At 37.2% G+C, this 17,080-nt stretch overlaps 1 protein-coding gene across 8 annotated transcripts in view; it reads left to right on the forward strand.

Moving 5' to 3' along the window:
• LOC105482679 (zinc finger ZZ-type containing 3) overlaps positions 1 to 17,080 on the forward strand; it is a 124,612-nt gene that overhangs the window by 50,198 nt on the left and 57,334 nt on the right. For 6 of the 8 annotated variants that reach the window (XM_071090910.1, XM_071090907.1, XM_011742907.3 and 3 more), the window contains one exon: positions 3,711 to 5,266. The exons of the other annotated variants lie outside the window; for them this stretch is intronic. In XM_071090910.1, coding sequence (XP_070947011.1) covers positions 3,762 to 5,266 — 1,505 coding nt within the window. In that variant the 5' untranslated portion in view covers positions 3,711 to 3,761. The remainder of the gene's footprint in view (positions 1 to 3,710; positions 5,267 to 17,080) is intronic. 8 annotated transcript variants of the gene reach the window in all.

A 17,080-nucleotide genomic window follows, 5' to 3' on the forward strand; every position in this document is an offset into this window, starting at 1 on the left:
CTCAAACCCTAATACATATATGAGTCACCTAGGAACCTAATTCACTGGTAGGTCTGGGGCAGGGCCTCATATTCTGCATTTCTAACAAGCTTCCAGGAGATGCCCATGATTGAGTTGCAAGAGTCTGAGGTACCACAAGGATCCTTGTTATAAAACAAGTTCTCTTTCAATACAGCCCAATAGCACAGAATTTGAGAATCCTAAAACTAGGGCTTTGTTCTAGTTATTGAGTGAAATGAAAGCATTTTTAGGGTGTAGAAGAAATGAAAAGAGACTTAATCTTTTATATTAATCAGTGTTTTCATATTTTATTTAACTTTCATATTAATCAGTGTTTTCATATTTTAATCAGTGGAATGGTGAAGAAGTAAGATAGGCCTCACTATATGTGATTTTTTTTTTTTTTTTTCATTCGAGACAGGGCCTTGCTCTCATCACCCAGGCTGAAGGGCAGTCACATCACTGCACCCTTGACTTCCCAGGCTCAGGTGATCCTCCCACTCAGCCTCCCTAGTACCTGGGACTACAGGCATGCACCATTACACCTGGATAAATTTTTTGTATTTTTAGTAGAGATAGGGTTTCACCATGTTGCCCAGTTTGGTCTCGAATTCCTGGGCTCAAGTGATCCACTTACCTTGGTTTCCCAAAGTGCTGGGATTACAGGCTTGAGCCACCATGACCAGCTTATAGGTGATATTTTTTAGCAAAAAATATATGTATAAAAAACAGGTTCTTAGTACTACTAATAATAGGTTCATTTCATCCAAAATAGTCTCTCTTTGAGAAGTTTGTACTGCAAGGCAGATTTTGCTCCCATTCAGATTGGTGTGGAAAGAAGAGGTTAAGGAAGTCTTATTATTGATTATTGGAATAATTTAAGAGGTTTATAGGCCCTTAATTGGGATTGCATTTTGAAAAGTAAAGATTAACAGATTCTTTTGTGTGTTTATAAAGTATTTCTATTGCCAGTATTATTTTTGAACCATAAATTATGAGTATAATTAAATTTGCATTAAAGATAATATGGATTAGATTTCATAGGCATTTTATTTATTAAATTAACTTAGTCTTATGCTTTTTTGTATGTTTACATACATATTTAATATTTAAAAATAAGTAATCTTAACATTTTAGAGTGCCAGATTTGGATACATGAAACAAATAAGTTGCTTTTCATATATTTCAATTTATGTTCTTTTCTTTTTATTTTTTTTGAGACAGAGTCTCGCTCTGTTGCCCAGCCTGGAGTGCAGTGGTATGATCTCGGCTCACTGCAACCTTTGCCTCCTGGGTTCAAGTGATTCTCCTGCCTCAGCCTCCCGAGTAGCTGGGATTACAGGCATGTGCCACCATGCCCCACTAGTTTTTTGTATTTTTAGTAGAGATGGGGTTTCACCATGTTGGCCAGGCTGGTCTCGAACTCCTGACCTCAAGTGATCCATCTGCCTCAACCTCCCAAAGTGCTGGGATTACGGGCATGAGCCACTGTCCCTGGCCAGTTTGTGTTCTTCTAAAACATCATTTGAAGTTTAACTTAAATGTTTTATAACTAAAAGTGGAAAATTATGGGACACTCAGTGTTTGTTACCCATGAAAAAAACAGAAAGATTGTAATCTTAATGATAATATATTAGCAAATGAGAATTAAATGTCAGCAGTTCTTTTAAGGATTCCCCAAAACAATAAAAGTTTACTACTGTAAGAAATGTGTTTCTAAGTTCTGATTGGTGTCTCGTACTTATTGTTCACTTGATTGCTATGAAATTCTCTAGAACAAATAACCATGCTTTAATTCCAGGGCTAGTTTTGTGATTCTTACAAGATTTAAAAAAATTGTTAATTAAAAATTTAAAAGTATGCCATACTCTGAGACAACACTAAACTCAGCCAACTTAAATATTTACAGGGTACTTTCTCACTTGTCAGCAGGCAGGAACAGGGAGATTATTTCCTTTAGTGTTTCTTTTTTTATATGTGGTAGCATGTTGCTGTGTCTTCTGTAATTCTTCCAGCCTTTCCACTATTAGATACTTCTTGTTGAAGCAAAGGAGAGATTGTGTTTGATTTTTAGGGAAAGGAGTCAGAATGGCATTTTGAGGTTTACATGGGAAGGGAGACTGTTGATGACCAAAGGCAGGAGGAAGGGACTGTGAAACTTTGCACTATTGCTACCACTGGCCTCTTTCTCTAACTAATCATCCTGCATCTCACTCAAAGTTAGGCGGTAAAATGACAGGGTACTTTGTGAAAACTAAACAGAAGAGGAGCAGGGGAATAGAGACTTCAAATGTTAACAGCTCCTTTATTTTGCTTGATGGGAGAGCCTCTGGAAAATATCACCAACTCACTAGTTTACCCAAATGGATCAATCCAGGCATTTTCTATATCCCTTACATTTCTGTCATGTAAACCTCAAGCATCCACACCAGAATACCTTTTCATCTCCCAAACCACACATTAAAACTGGCACTGGCATATGCTATACACAGGAGTGCGAAGAAGGAAAGGGTGGGATTATATGAGTAGTCTTGATTTCTTAAATGTAAGTATTTGCTTCAGAGGCTTCTTTCCCATTTTTCCGATCTTTGGAACAGTACCTTTCACCTACTAATTTATGGCTTTATTTCTAGAGACTAGGAAGGCTTGGGTTTGGTTTGTTTTGTTCTTAGCCAGTGCAAGCTAGCATTTTGATTTTTATCTATTTAGTTATGAAAAATACTGCAAGCAAAATTTTTTGGATGCCAGATTATTAGTTATTAAGGGATTTGATCTGAAACTCATTTTGGCAAAAGTAAATTAAAAAGAGGAGAGCCTGCCTTTCTATATACCAGGGACATTTTGAAAGAACACGAGAAATGATTGGAATAGTTTTTGAAAGATAGCTGCTATATAGGTTCAATATTATTATTTTATTTATTTATTTATTTATTTTATTTGTTTTTGAGACGGAGTCTCGCTCTGTTGCCGAGGCTGGAGTGCAGTGGCATGATCTCAGCTCACTGCAACCTCTGCCTCCTGGGTTCAAGTAATTTTCCTGCCTAAGCCTCCTGAGTAGCTGGGATTACAGGTGTGTGCCACCACACCTGGCTAATTTTTGTATTTTTAGTAGACACAGGGTTTCACCATGTTGGTCAGGCTGGTCTTGAACTCCTGACCTTGTGATCCTCCTGCCTCAACCTCCCAAACTGCTGGGAATACAGGCGTGAGCCACCATGCCCAGCCGAAGATTATTATTTTAATGACCAAAATGAAATCACATCTTTAGGATAGATATTTTCTGGGTATTTTATGCCTGAGAGGCAAATACACAGTGAGGCAGGTATGGTCTCTAGAGTCCTGCCCTTCCACTTACTAGAATTGTGATCTTGGATAGATTACTCAGTGTGCCTTAATCTTACTCGTGAAGTAGGGATGATAGTAGTACCTATCTGAGTTGTTATGAGACTTAAGTGAGTTAATATATGTAAGTTATATAGAAAGACTCATGGAACATATTAAGTGCTGTATACTTGTTAGCTATAATTTATATCATTATTGGAAATGTTAAAGAATTTTTGTCACATAATTTAATATTGGCAGTTATATAGACCGTTATATAGACCATAACGTCCGAGTATACTTGGATTAAAAAAGTTATAGCTTTATACTTTCGTTCTAGGTATATTAACTGTTACCTTTTTCTCATTATTTTGTTTACATTTTTGAAGGTTTCCCAATGAGTGGATCATGATGACCGTATTGTAGGGACTTGCCATAGTATGGCTGCTTCCCGATCTACTCGTGTTACAAGATCAACAGTGGGGTTAAACGGCTTGGATGAATCTTTTTGTGGTAGAACTTTAAGGAATCGTAGCATTGCGCATCCTGAAGAAATCTCTTCTAATTCTCAAGTACGATCAAGATCACCAAAGAAGAGACCAGAGCCTGTGCCAATTCAGAAAGGAAATAATAATGGGAGAACCACTGATTTAAAACAGCAGAGTACCCGAGAATCATGGGTAAGCCCTAGGAAAAGAGGACTTTCTTCTTCAGAAAAGGATAACATAGAAAGGCAGGCTATAGAAAATTGTGAGAGAAGGCAAACAGAACCTGTTTCACCAGTTTTAAAAAGAATTAAGCGTTGTCTTAGATCTGAAGCACCAAACAGTTCAGAAGAAGATTCACCTATAAAATCAGACAAGGAGTCAGTAGAACAGAGGAGTACAGTAGTGGACAATGATGCAGATTTTCAAGGGACTAAACGAGCTTGTCGATGTCTTATACTGGATGATTGTGAGAAAAGGGAAATTAAAAAGGTGAATGTCAGTGAGGAAGGGCCACTTAATTCTGCAGTAGTTGAAGAAATCACAGGCTATTTGGCTGTCAATGGTGTCGATGACAGTGATTCAGCTGTTATAAACTGTGATGACTGTCAGCCTGATGGGAACACTAAACAAAATAGCCTTGGTTCCTATGTGTTACAGGAAAAATCAGTAGCTGAAAATGGGGATTCGGATACCCAAACTTCAATGTTCCTTGATAGTAGGAAGGAGGACAGTTACATAGACCATAACGTGCCTTGCACAAATTCACAAGTGCAGGTCAAGTTGGAGGACCACAAAATAGTAACTGCCTGCCTGCCTGTGGAACATGTTAATCAGCTGACTACTGAGCCAGCTGCAGGGCCCTTTTCTGAAACTCAGTCATCTTTAAGGGATTCTGAGGAGGAAGTAGATGTGGTGGGAGATAGCAGTGCCTCAAAAGAGCAGTGTAAAGAAAACACCAGTAACAACCTGGACACAAGTCTTGAGAGTATGCCAGCCTCCGGAGAACCTGAACCATCTTCTGTTCTAGACTGTGTTTCAGCTCAAATGATGTCTTTATCAGAACCTCAAGAACATCGTTATACTCTGAGAACCTCACCACGAAGGGCAGCCCCTACCAGAGGTAGTCCTACTAAAAACAGTTCTCCTTACAGAGAAAATGGACAATTTGAGGAGAATAATCTTAGTCCTAATGAAACAAATGCAACTGTTAGTGATAATGTAAGTCAGTCTCCCACAAATCCTGGTGAAATTTCTCAAAATGAAAAAGGGATATGTTGTGACTCTCAAAATTGTGGAAGTGAAGGACTAAGTAAACTGCCCTCAGAGGCAAGACTCAATATTGGACATTTGCCATCTGCCAAAGAGAGTGCCAGTCAGCACATTACAGAAGAGGAAGATGATGATCCTGATGTTTATTACTTTGAATCAGATCATGTGGCACTGAAACACAACAAAGAGTATGTGTAAATATGGTAACCATGAATTCTGCTTTGTTTATTATTCCCCAAGTTTTTCAGTATCTATTCATAAATGTCTATTCATAGTGTTTTTATTACAGCTAAAATTAATGTTTTCACTAAAATTTTAGGTTTAACATGATTTTCTCAACTCCTAGAAAAACTCCAAAAAAAGACTTTTAAACTCAACTCTACACATGTGTTCTATGACAGCATGGTCTTTCCAGTTCTGATATTTCTTGTCTCAATTAGAAAAGACATGGTTGGTAGTGTTTTTGTTGTTTTAATATGTTTTATATCATTTTTAGTTAATTTATAAAATGGAAACACATCGAGTTACCACAGTATGCTTTGATTTATAATTCTAGGTAGCATAGAACAATTAATGAGTGCTTAGATATCATCCAGATATGTGAAGTCTAGCAGGCTTGATATCTACTTATATCTTACTTACATTTAATTCCCAATTAAAATTTTTTATTAAAAAATGTGCTTTATGCATCATCTTTGACTTTTGTGACTTAGAGAAGTGGATATTACTGTTAACACTATGACAGTATATTGTAATTAACATATTAGCAAGAGTTAGTCTACTGGATAGTTTACATAAAACATTTGACGTAGCTTTTCCTGATAATATAAAGGAAGACTGTATCTTAAAATATTACCAGCTCTCGACCTTGCTAAGTCACTGTTTTAAATAAAGAATTCTGTATCCAAAATTTTCACAATATTACTTGCTTAGATTTTCTATATTCGGGGCCGTAACACAAAAGATTTGGAGCTTACTATGTCTAGATAATCCTGAAAGGAACTATAGCACACAGTGCTCTTAAATATCATGATTAGCAACAGTAAAAGACAGACTTATGTAATAAGTTAATTACCTTTACTCCTACAGGGTAGGCTTTTGAATTAATACCACAATCAGATTATATAGACTGTACATAAATACTTTGATTTGAGGAACATTTCTAATAGTTTTGTTGTGACAATTGCCAGACCCTGCTATGTGTCAGATCAAAGTATCAAATCCTGGTTGTGGGGACATAATATTATTTTTGCCATGCATTGTAGATAGTTTAGATTTGTATATGGTAATACAGTGATCTTTCAGCGTAGGCCTCTCTTCTGAAAAGTTTTCTTCTGCTCTTTTGAAATACTATTTTAATATTGTATTTGATAGTTCATGTCATCTGAGCATTTTACAATTTTGTGAAAATGTTAGAGTCTCGAGTATTTGGAATATTTGAAGTCTAATTTTAGATAGCAGAACAACTCATAAATGAAGTGTTTTTTTTGTATTAGAAATAAGTTGAGTTCTGCTGTTCATATATACTAACAGTTTTTTTTTTTTTTTTGAGACAGCATCTTGCTCCATCGCCCAGGCTGGAGTACAGAGGTGCAATCATGGTTCACTGCAACCTTGGCTTCCCTGGGCTCAAGCAATCCTCCCTTCTCAGCCTCCCAAGTAGCTGGGACTACAGGCGCATGCCACCACGCCTGGCTAATATTTTTTTGTATTTTGTAGAGGCAGGGTTTCGCCATGGTGCCCAGGCGGGTCTTAATCTCCTGGGCTCGATTGATCCTCGCACCTCAGCCTCCCAAAGTATTGGGTGTAGGCATGAGCCACTGCACCTGGCCTAGTATCAGTTTTTAAAGGTAGACCTGTTTATCTGCAGTGCAGGGAAGGAGAGCATATGTCTTAGGAAAATACCAAAAACTAAAGAAATGTGAATTTTTATAAAATGATATATGTTCTATTCTTTGCTTTTTATTGTTTTAATCTTGACTGGTTATTGATTGTGGAAATTTTTTTTCTAGTAATTCACTACAGTATTACTTTTTGTAAGAGATTGCCTGATAATAATTCTGAAGGATGATGTTCACATAAAACAGTTATCTAAAGATACAGTTGTAACATTGATATTCCACATTCATAACCCTTTGAGGATGAGAACAATACAGCTTAATGGGTGCTTTTATACATTTAATATAGTGTGCTTTTATATGTTTATTTTTCATGCGTTCCTTAAGATATAGAGAGTCCTTTGGAATTTGGATGCTAGTTGCTTTGTTAGGACAGTGTTTTCGAATTAATGCTTCATTGGGTGACATTGGGGAAAACAAATTACTGATTCTTGCTTTTTTGCCTTGCTCCAGATCATTTGAAGGATAGCACTTTTTTTTTTTTTTTTTTTTTTTTTTAAATCAACCGGGCTGGAGCGCAGTGGCACAGTCATGGCTCACCACAGCTTTGACCTCTCAGGCTTAGGTTGTCCTTCCACCTCAGCCTCCCGAGTTGCTGGGGCTTACAGGTGCACGCCATCACACCTGTCTAATTTTTTGTAATTTTAGTTGAGACAGGGGTTCGCCATGTTGTCCAGGCTGATCTTGAACTCCTGGGCTCAAGTGATCTGCCCGCCTTGGCCTCCCAAAGTGCTGGCATTACAGGCACGAGCCACTGCACCAGGCCAGGATAGCACTTTTGAAACTTTATCTTTTTTGTTTTTTTCAAAGGAAGCAAATCAGAAGTGAGATGGAGTATCATGATTAGCATCTCAGAGCTAATTTAAGGAAAATTGGGGGAGGGTGTTTGATCATGTCAGATCTAATCTCTTTCAGTAAAGTCTCTCTTTCCTCCCCTATACCTTCATTCCTATGCTTTTTGTCTAGAGCCAAGAGATGGTTGGATATAATATTGGCTCTTTTTAATCCAAGTTGCCATTGCTAAAAATAGCATCATGACATCTGTCTGGTGCTTTCAAGTCTCAAGTAAATGTCTGGCAGTTTGAAAATGATGTTAAAAAGCACTTGGGTTTTTTACTGTCCTGTACGCACGTGTACATACCTTGTCAAATGTTACTTCACTTCCTTATTCTCCCTATGCTAGAAAAGTTCTCCAGGTAATTGCTTTTTGAAACCGAGGTTGAGCATTGCCCAGCCTAAATATGAATATCTCTACCAGTAGGGAATGAATATTTCCTGATAGCCAGTTTTAAAAGTAGGTTGTTAACAGAAAATTCTGAGCATGGCATAGTTGTTTGTCAAGAGCCAGGGGGACATAACTCTGTGTTACTCTAGTTGAAATTTTTCCTCTAAGCTAACAGTGATCAACGGCCTTCTATCCTAGTGTTCAGCTTATAGTTTATCTGTCTTGTGTGCAAAGATATCCCATATAAGGTCATCTGATCACTTGTAATGTTTGCAAAAGTATTGTGTAGAGTCTTAGTCTTAGATGTAATTTGTGATAAGTTAGGCAACAGACCAGGGGAACAAATCTGTGGATGTTCTGGGTACTAGCTTGATGCCTGTCTAGATGCCATCCCTCTTCTCTAGCGCATAAATCCACAATGTTCTTTTATATATTTTTCCAAATGGAGTACCCCACTGTGAGAAAGGGACCAGAGAATATATTTTTCTCTGGCAAGATTCCATCTGTGGATTATTTTATTAGACATGACTTCTGAAAGATTAGGGGTGGAGGATCAAAAGAAATATTCTATCTGAAAGCTCTTTGATCTTCAGGGTTGATAGAATCTGTTAAAGTGTTAGATAATACAGTACCTAATAACTTCTTTTTTGGCTTAAATAGCCTCCCTGAATGAGATTATTTACGTAACTGTGATTGCCCTTTCTGTTTGGGAATTGACCTCTTGCTAATTTTTGAAACAGGAGCACTGAAACAGATCTCTAAATTTTGAAGGTCTGGCTCCAGGAAGCACAAGTGTGGAAGATTTTAGCTCTTAGGCTTTAATGTTCAGAGCATTTCTTCCAATTCAAAACGTAATCACTGGAAAATAAACTTCTAAATGAAAATGTGATTTGGTCAGCTGCCTCTGAATTATCATTGTGCAACATTACTTAAATAAATTTATGTTTGAAAGACCTTGGGTATCTTCATTTAAGGATTGTTGGTATTATAACATTTCATGGACAGATAAGGGGGTGAAAAGTCAAATTTAGGGATTCTAGATTCTTGAGATCTTACAAAGATTAACTTATTGATAACGGATTGCTAACATTTATACCAGTTCTTAAGTTTCTGCGTAATGAACCTGTAAGATAGTTATCGCTCATCTAAGAGTGTTGCTCAGGTACTCTGCAGGTGAGAGTATTATTTTCAAGCCACATTAAAGAGTTTCTAAGAATTGTAGTGTTAAACTTGGTTTTTGGAAAATGTTAATGATAGTAAATAATTATAATATGTCCTTCTATTGCACCATGCTTATTTCATAGTTGATTAAACAAACATTTGATATTTTCATCAATTTTGGAAGCTGCATAGAGAAAATCTTAATCAGTTCTTGGAGATTTACTTATTGAGAGTCTACTTTTACTGTTGGTCAAAGTAATTTCTTTCAAGGGACCAGAAAAACTCCAGAATCTTGCTTAAAAATCACTAGAGGAGTCATCCTGCCCTGAATAAGATTACATTTGTATTGTGCTTTGTAATTTACAAATCAGTTTCATTAGTTTCTCATTTGACTATCATGACAGTTTGAAAGTAGACAGGATAGGTACCGTTATACAGTCCCCATTTCCTAACTCGTAATTAAGATTTTTAGATTATTAATTTTAAGTAACATAATGAATTACTAAATAGGATCAAACTTCTATCTTTTAATTACTAGTTTGAACTATACTTGGTTACCTCATCCAGTGAGGACTTATTTCATGGACTTTTGGGTTTGTTTCTATGTTGAGAAACCTCATGGAGCAGATCTTGGGGACTCAGTTGTCAGGAATTGTTTACCCTGAGGTTAAGCTCTGTTATTGATTATCTGATTATCTGATTTTTATTTGTTATAGAACCAGCATTATAGGTAAGTAATTTGCTTTATTTATTGAATGAAATACTTTCATGTTCACTATTTTAAAGAACATCTTATTTGTGAAGAATAAACTGGTGAAATAAAACTATGACTATAGCTTGATTTCAAATAGAGGATTTGGATAATTTGAAAAGAATATTCTGGGGTATTTTAGAATGCAGTAGGTATATTAAAGTCAAAGATTACTAAGGAAAGCTCATGCTTGGTGTACCTTCTCAACTCACCAGAAAAGGCTGTAGGATAATAGCCAGATTTACCCCTCTAGTCTGGCACAAAGATTAATGGGAGGAGAGAGGTAGCTTTCTAAAACAGGGGTCCCCAACCAGTCCGTGGCCTGTTAGGAACAGGCCGCACACCAGGAGGTGAGCAGCGGGCAAGCAAGCAAAGCTTCATCTGTATTTATAGCTGTTCCTCCCTGAGCTGCACCTCCTGTCAGATCAGCAGTGAAATTAGATTCTCATAGGAGCATGAACTCTATTGTGAACTGTGCATGTGAGGGATCTGGGTTGCACGCTCCTTATGAGAATCTAATGCCTGATGATCTGTCACTGTCTCCTATCACCCCTAGATGAGATCGTCTAGTTGCAGGAAAACAAGCTCAGGGCTCCCACTGATTCTACATTATGGTGAGTTGTATAATTATTTCATTAGATATTACAATGGAATAATAACAATAATAGAAATAAAGTGCACAATAAATGTAATGTGCTTGAATCATCCTGAAACCACCCCTCCTGAACCCCCACCACCCGGTCTGTGGAAAAAATTGTACTTCAGGAAACTGGTTCCCAGTGTCAAAAAGGTTGGGGACTGCTGCTCTAAAATATGTAAGTTTCGCTTGTAAGTAGAGTAAACCCATTGACTAATCAAAACATTAAGTGAAGTTTTTGCTTTTTCCTTTGAATATCAACTTGTGTTGTTTCAACTACTTTAGATGGTATCTAAAAGTAACTCTCTGCCGTAATCCAAGTATATTTGTACCCAAGTATAATTTAACCTTTTCTTTTCTTTTTGAGACAGAGTCTCACTCTGTCACCCAGGCTGGAGTGCAGTGGTGCCATCTCAGCTCACTGCAACCTCTGCCTCCCAGGTTCAAGCGATTCTCCTGCCTCAGCCTCCTGAGTAGCTGGGATTACAGGCATGTGCCACCATACCCAGCTAGTTTTTGTATTTTTTTTTTTTTTTTTTAGTAGAGATGGGGTTTCACCATGTTGGCCAGGCTGGTCTCGAACTCCTGACCTCAAGTGATCTGCCCACCTCAACATCCCAAAGTGCTGGGATTACAGGTGTGAGCCACCACAGCTGGCCACACTTAACCTTTTCTTTTTGATTTAGGTTCATCTTTTGACAGAGGTTATGAAGTAATACTTTTCTGGCATCATTGCCAGAGTAGGTCTGTTTTTTTCCTGTGGTAAATGATTTTGGGCTGCTTGGTTTTTTGTGTTCTTATAATCTGTTTCTTTTCTATGTTCTTTTCTAAGTTCTGTGACTTTTTATTATTTTCTTCGTTTTTGTTGGCTTTCACAAGTCACTGCTATTATAGTACCTTCCTTTAGTAACTAAGACTTTCCTTCTAATTGACTGCTTTTAGTTTTCTTTGAACTTGGATATCAGAATAACACTGTCAGGATTATGTCTCATGGTTCTTTAGTGATTAATATATTGAGGAGTTTATCTTTGAATAAACACGTGTTAGTGTGTGGGATGTTTGATTGTGTTTTCTTGTTTGTATGCTTTCCGGTTTGGGGGCTGTGTTTATGTAAGTTACCAGATCTAAATTCTGAATAGGGAAACAATAATTGTTTCCTTATATATGGTAAGAAAGACTCATTTAGCAATAAACCCCATCTGAAACAATTACTTATCTACAATTTTGACACTAATTGAAGCTTAGCTTTTAGTTGCAGAAACTTAATTTTGGTAATTTTTTATAGAAGTGTACAGAAAAAAACCCAACTTTTTTCCTTTTGTATTCACTCTTTCTCAGTACTTCAATTCTGACATCAGATCTGTAGGAAACCTCAACTGTTCTTCTCTGTACTCATGCTCAACACTTCTGTGACCAGATTTGTGGTGATTTTTCCCACTGACCAATTCTCTGACTCAGTTGGATGTCCTACAATTCCATTCAATATTCTGACACTGACTGTAGTTAGTGCAGACCCCACAGGTTAAAGTCTTCATCCTACAAGACTGCCTCCCACTTCAGAAGCCAATCACAAATGGTAGGTCATCAGGTTACCCACAGTTTCTGTCTGACTTGACTACAAAGTGGAGGTTCCCACCAGCCCCTCCTCAGATTCAGTAATTTGCTAGAGTGGCTCACAGACCTCAGGAAAACAATTTATTTATTATGGCCGATTAATTACAAAGGATATTTCAAAGGATCCAAATGAAGAGTCAGATGAAGAGAGATGTACGGCAAGGTCTGGAAGGGTCCCAGGCACAGAAGCTTTTTTTCCTGTGGAGTTTGGGTCAGCCACCCTCATAGCTCGTAGATGTGTTCACCAATCTAGTAGCTTCTAAACTTTGTCTTTTAAGGGTTTTTCAAAATAGAGCTTAATTTCTCAGGCATGCATGATTATTAACTCAATCTCCAGCTCCTCTAACCTCCCCAGAGGATACAAGGGTTAGGGCTTGTAAGTTGTAATGATGGCTTGCTCTTTATAATGACCATCTTGCACCCAGGACTCCACCCAGAGTGACTTTATTAGAACAAAAGGGTCTCCTGTCATCCAGGAAATTCTAAGGGATTCAGGCACTGCTGTCACTCAGAAAATTGTAGAGGTCTTAGGAGCTATGTGTCAGGAACTGAGATCAAAGACCAACTATTAGGGACAAAGATTTTTCTAGTATCCCTATTTACAAGAGTTTTAGGAGCTCTATGCCCAGAACTGGGAGTAGAGACCAATATATTTATTTTTTATTATTTCACAAGTAGGTTTAGGAATGTTGTATTTTTACATATTAGTAAGAAGAGTATACCATATATGCCATTTTTTGTGGTGTTTCATGTTATCAGATATTATAATGTATAGTAATAAATGGGAAGAGATCTGTCTTGTGACCTACTTCTCTCTTTTTTTTTTTGGTCTCACTTTTCAGTGGAGTCTTTTTGTTTAACTTTTCTTTCTTTTATTGTGGAAAGCTGCTTTTGTTTGTCTCTTTATTCTCTGATTTTAACAGGGAAAATCTGAATGTGGCCAGAGGAGACTAATAATTCGTGCAGGACCCTCTCAGGCAAGATTTTCTGTGGTATGCTATGATAGTATTTTCACACATGTCTGCTAGTCTTGGGAACTGGATTATAGACATTGTACATATGTTGCTGAGGGTCAGGGTTTTGTTTTCTTTCCTTAAAAAATGTTGACATTTGTTCTGACAGGCAGTTAATTTGGGGATAAACTTGGTCCTGTTAAGGCTTATGCTTACCTTTGTTAGGGGAAGTACAGAGTAGCCTGTTCTCTAGATCTTGGTTAGCCTTCTGTAGTATGGCCTTAGTGATATCTTGTTTAAAGAGGTAATTTACTATAGTTGATAGAATCCTGAATGTTTCTAGCCTTGTGAGGACACTGTTAGTTGTTCTTTATATAGCTCCTTGGTAGTTGTTCTTTGCTTGGTTTGTGGAGTCTCATCTTATGTGTGCGCAGCATTATATTCAGCCAGACTCGAGAGGACCTCTATGCAGATAGCATTGTTTGTCTTTCTGTGTTGCTTCTTCCTTTTTGATACTCCGTCCCACAAATTCTAGCTGCTTCAGCTTCCCCAAACTGTTTTCTGTCTCTCTGCTCAGCAACGCACCTCCCTGTTCTATAGTACTGACAGTACTTCCAAGTAGAAAGAGAGGGTGATAATAGGGCTTATTTCGTTTGTTTGCCCTCTTTCACAGATCACAGTTACAGGCTGTCTGTTGTCTAATGTTTGGAAATAGTTATTATTTGTATATTTTCTCCAGTTTTGTAGTTGTGGATGGCAGGATGGCCATTCCGTATCAGTTACTGTTATGACTGTAAGTGGATGTCTCTGATGTAATTTAAATATGCACTGGGTATGTTTTATTCCTATAATACTGAACCCCAAGCCTGCAATTTGATTATCTGGGGATTACCGTGGGCGAACTTTTACTTATACCTTAAAAAACAGTTTCAGCAACTTCTTTTTTTAAAGAAGTTGAAGTCAGAAATTGGAACAGTAGGAATTTTAATTGAAGAATGACGGTAACTTTTACCTACTTGTTTTAGTTATGATTAGGTGTTGCTGAGATTGGAACAGAAATAAAGATTAGGTTACTGGTGAGATAAAGCTCATGAGGATAGGTAAAAGAGAGAATGTGACACACAAGAAGATATGAAACTTTTTTACTAGGTTTGAAATGGTAATTCTAAGAGTCTAAGGAATTATGTATTTGTTAGCTATTTTTCATAGATATTTCAAGGATTTTTGTTGTACCAGATTTGCTGTATAGTATTTTAATAAAGCCACGGTGAATATGCTCTTTTTATATGGCTTATCAGTTTAATCCAGTTTCTAGTACATGGTTTTCTTTTTAAATAAATTTAAATATAGAGTATTTTGGAGAAATCTGTTTTTCCGTATACTTTAATTTTTACCATTTATGTTGGAAAAATTTGATTCAGGTTTTTTTTTTTGCTATTTTTCACTTGTTTTACATTATCATTCCTTTTAGTTTATTTTGTTTGTTTTGTTTTGTTTCTTTTGAGATAGGTTCTCACTTACTCTGTCACCCAGGTTGTAGTGCAGTGGCACAATCTAGGCTCACTGCAGCCTCAGCCCCTCTGGCTCAAGCAGTCCTCCCACCTCAGCTGCCTGAGTAGCAGGTGTGTGCCACCACACCTGGGTAATTTTTTTTTTTTTTTTTAAATAGAGACAAGGCCTCACTATGTTGCCCAGGCTAGTTTTGAACTCCTGGCCTCCTTCCTCGGCCTCCCAAAGTATTGGGATTACAGGCGTCAGCCAGCACACCCGACCCTTCAATTATTAACGCATTCATATATTTTAACTAAAGGTTCTCAAAACATAATTAAGATTATGCTTAAACTTAGAGGGAAGGATCATGTTACTTTCTTATTGGCAATGAGTGTAAGATGTGAGACTGAAAAAGATTACAATAAAAACTGGAAGTATCTTCTTTTATTTTATCATTATTATATTTATATTTTTTCGAGACAGGGTCTCGCTCTGTTGCCCAGGCTGGAGTACAGTGGTGTAATCATGCCTTACTGCAGCCTCGATTTCCTGGGCACAGGAGATCCTCCTGCCTTGGCCTCCCAAGTAGCTGGGACTACAGGTGCACACCACCACATGTGGCTAATTTTTATATTTTTTTGTAGAGATGGGGTTTTGCTATGTTGCCCAGGCTGGTCTCAAACTCCTGGGCTCAAGCTATCCGGCCACCTTGGCCTCCCAAAGTGCTGGGATTACAGGTGTGAGGCACCATGCCTGGACTTTTTTTTTTTTTAATTTAAATTTAAATTTTTATTTCTTAATTTTTTTCCCAAACTCTTTCTTCACTGGATGTTTTTTTTTTTAAAGGGAGGGTCTCACTCTGTCACCCAGGCTGAAGTGCAGTGACACAATCATGGCTCACTGCAGCCTTGAACTCCTGGGCTCAAGTGATCCTCCTGCCTCAACCTTCTAATTTTATTTAATTTTTTGTAGAGACAAGGTCTTTCTGTATTGCCCAGGCTGGTCATGAACTTTGGGTGTCAAGTGATCCTCCCAAAGTCTTGGGATTACAGGTATGAGCCACTGTGCCGGGCCAGTAGTGTTTTTTTTTTTGAGACACTGATTATAACTAGATAATGTTTTTATTTTAAGATGCTTATATTATTTAGATCTAGAATCTCACTATATTCTTAAAGTTTATTTTTAAATTATTTACCAAATCAAGGTGATTGGGCTAGATTTGAGGAACACTACAACTGCCTTCCAATTATTTTTAGCTGGCAGTATGATGCTAAGCTTTTGTTTCTACCAAAAAACTTTATTTTGATTTCTGTAATTATAATTAGTGTATTATATACATGGTTTTGGACTCACTTCTTTATGTGTTCTTGCCCTTAACTTTTGGCACTGCTTAGGCTTCAGTTATTGGCTTTGTTCTTCCTTTGCATACTCTCTCTGGGTGTTCCCACTCACTGCTGTGGCTTAAATTACTATCTATATATTGATGAATTTTGAAATGCCTGTCACCAACTCAGATTATTCTTGAGTATCAGGCCGTTTAGTAGATAGCTGCATTTCCATGTCCCATAGTATACCCAATGGAACATGTCTGAAACTGTCTGTCTGTCTGTCTTTCTGTCTTTCTTTCGTAGGCCACTGTCATCTGTTTTCTGGATTACTTAACATATTTATTTGCTTTCTGTGGTGCTGGTTTACTTTGCCAATGAACTCTTATACTGTAGCTGGAGTAAATGTCTTAGAATAAAATCGACTCTTTAAAATGAATCACTGCATGATTTTTAAACATGTCTTTTACTGTCTGCCTCCCCCTCTACATTCTATTCCAATTGAATCTTGATTTCCTTAGTTCCTGAATTATGTTCTCTAACTCTAGGCCTCCTCATATGCCTAACTGCCTGCTCTACTTTCCCCGTTTTCTTAGTTATTGCGCTACTTCTACAAAGGGAGAAGCCTTTCGCAATTTAGACATCATATTCTCTGAGAAATCTTTCTCATCTTCAAGACTGATTATTAGTTGCTGCTTGTGTGCTGTGTTGTAGTTATAATTGCCTGTAAATGTGTACAAGAGACCATACATGTCTTTCTGGTTGGTTGATGTATCAGTGGTGAAATTTCAAGCATTACCCTGCTTTGAAAATGTCAGAGAAAAATTTAGCGTGCTTTTCATAGTAGAAAAATTTTGATATCATTATTTGACTTTCAAGATCCTGAATTTTACATAGCATTAGTGATTTTTTTAACATTTAAATTTTCAAAAGAAAAGATAAATATG

This window comes from Macaca nemestrina, chromosome 1, assembly GCF_043159975.1.
Source record: "Macaca nemestrina isolate mMacNem1 chromosome 1, mMacNem.hap1, whole genome shotgun sequence".
NCBI lineage: Eukaryota > Metazoa > Chordata > Mammalia > Primates > Cercopithecidae > Macaca > Macaca nemestrina.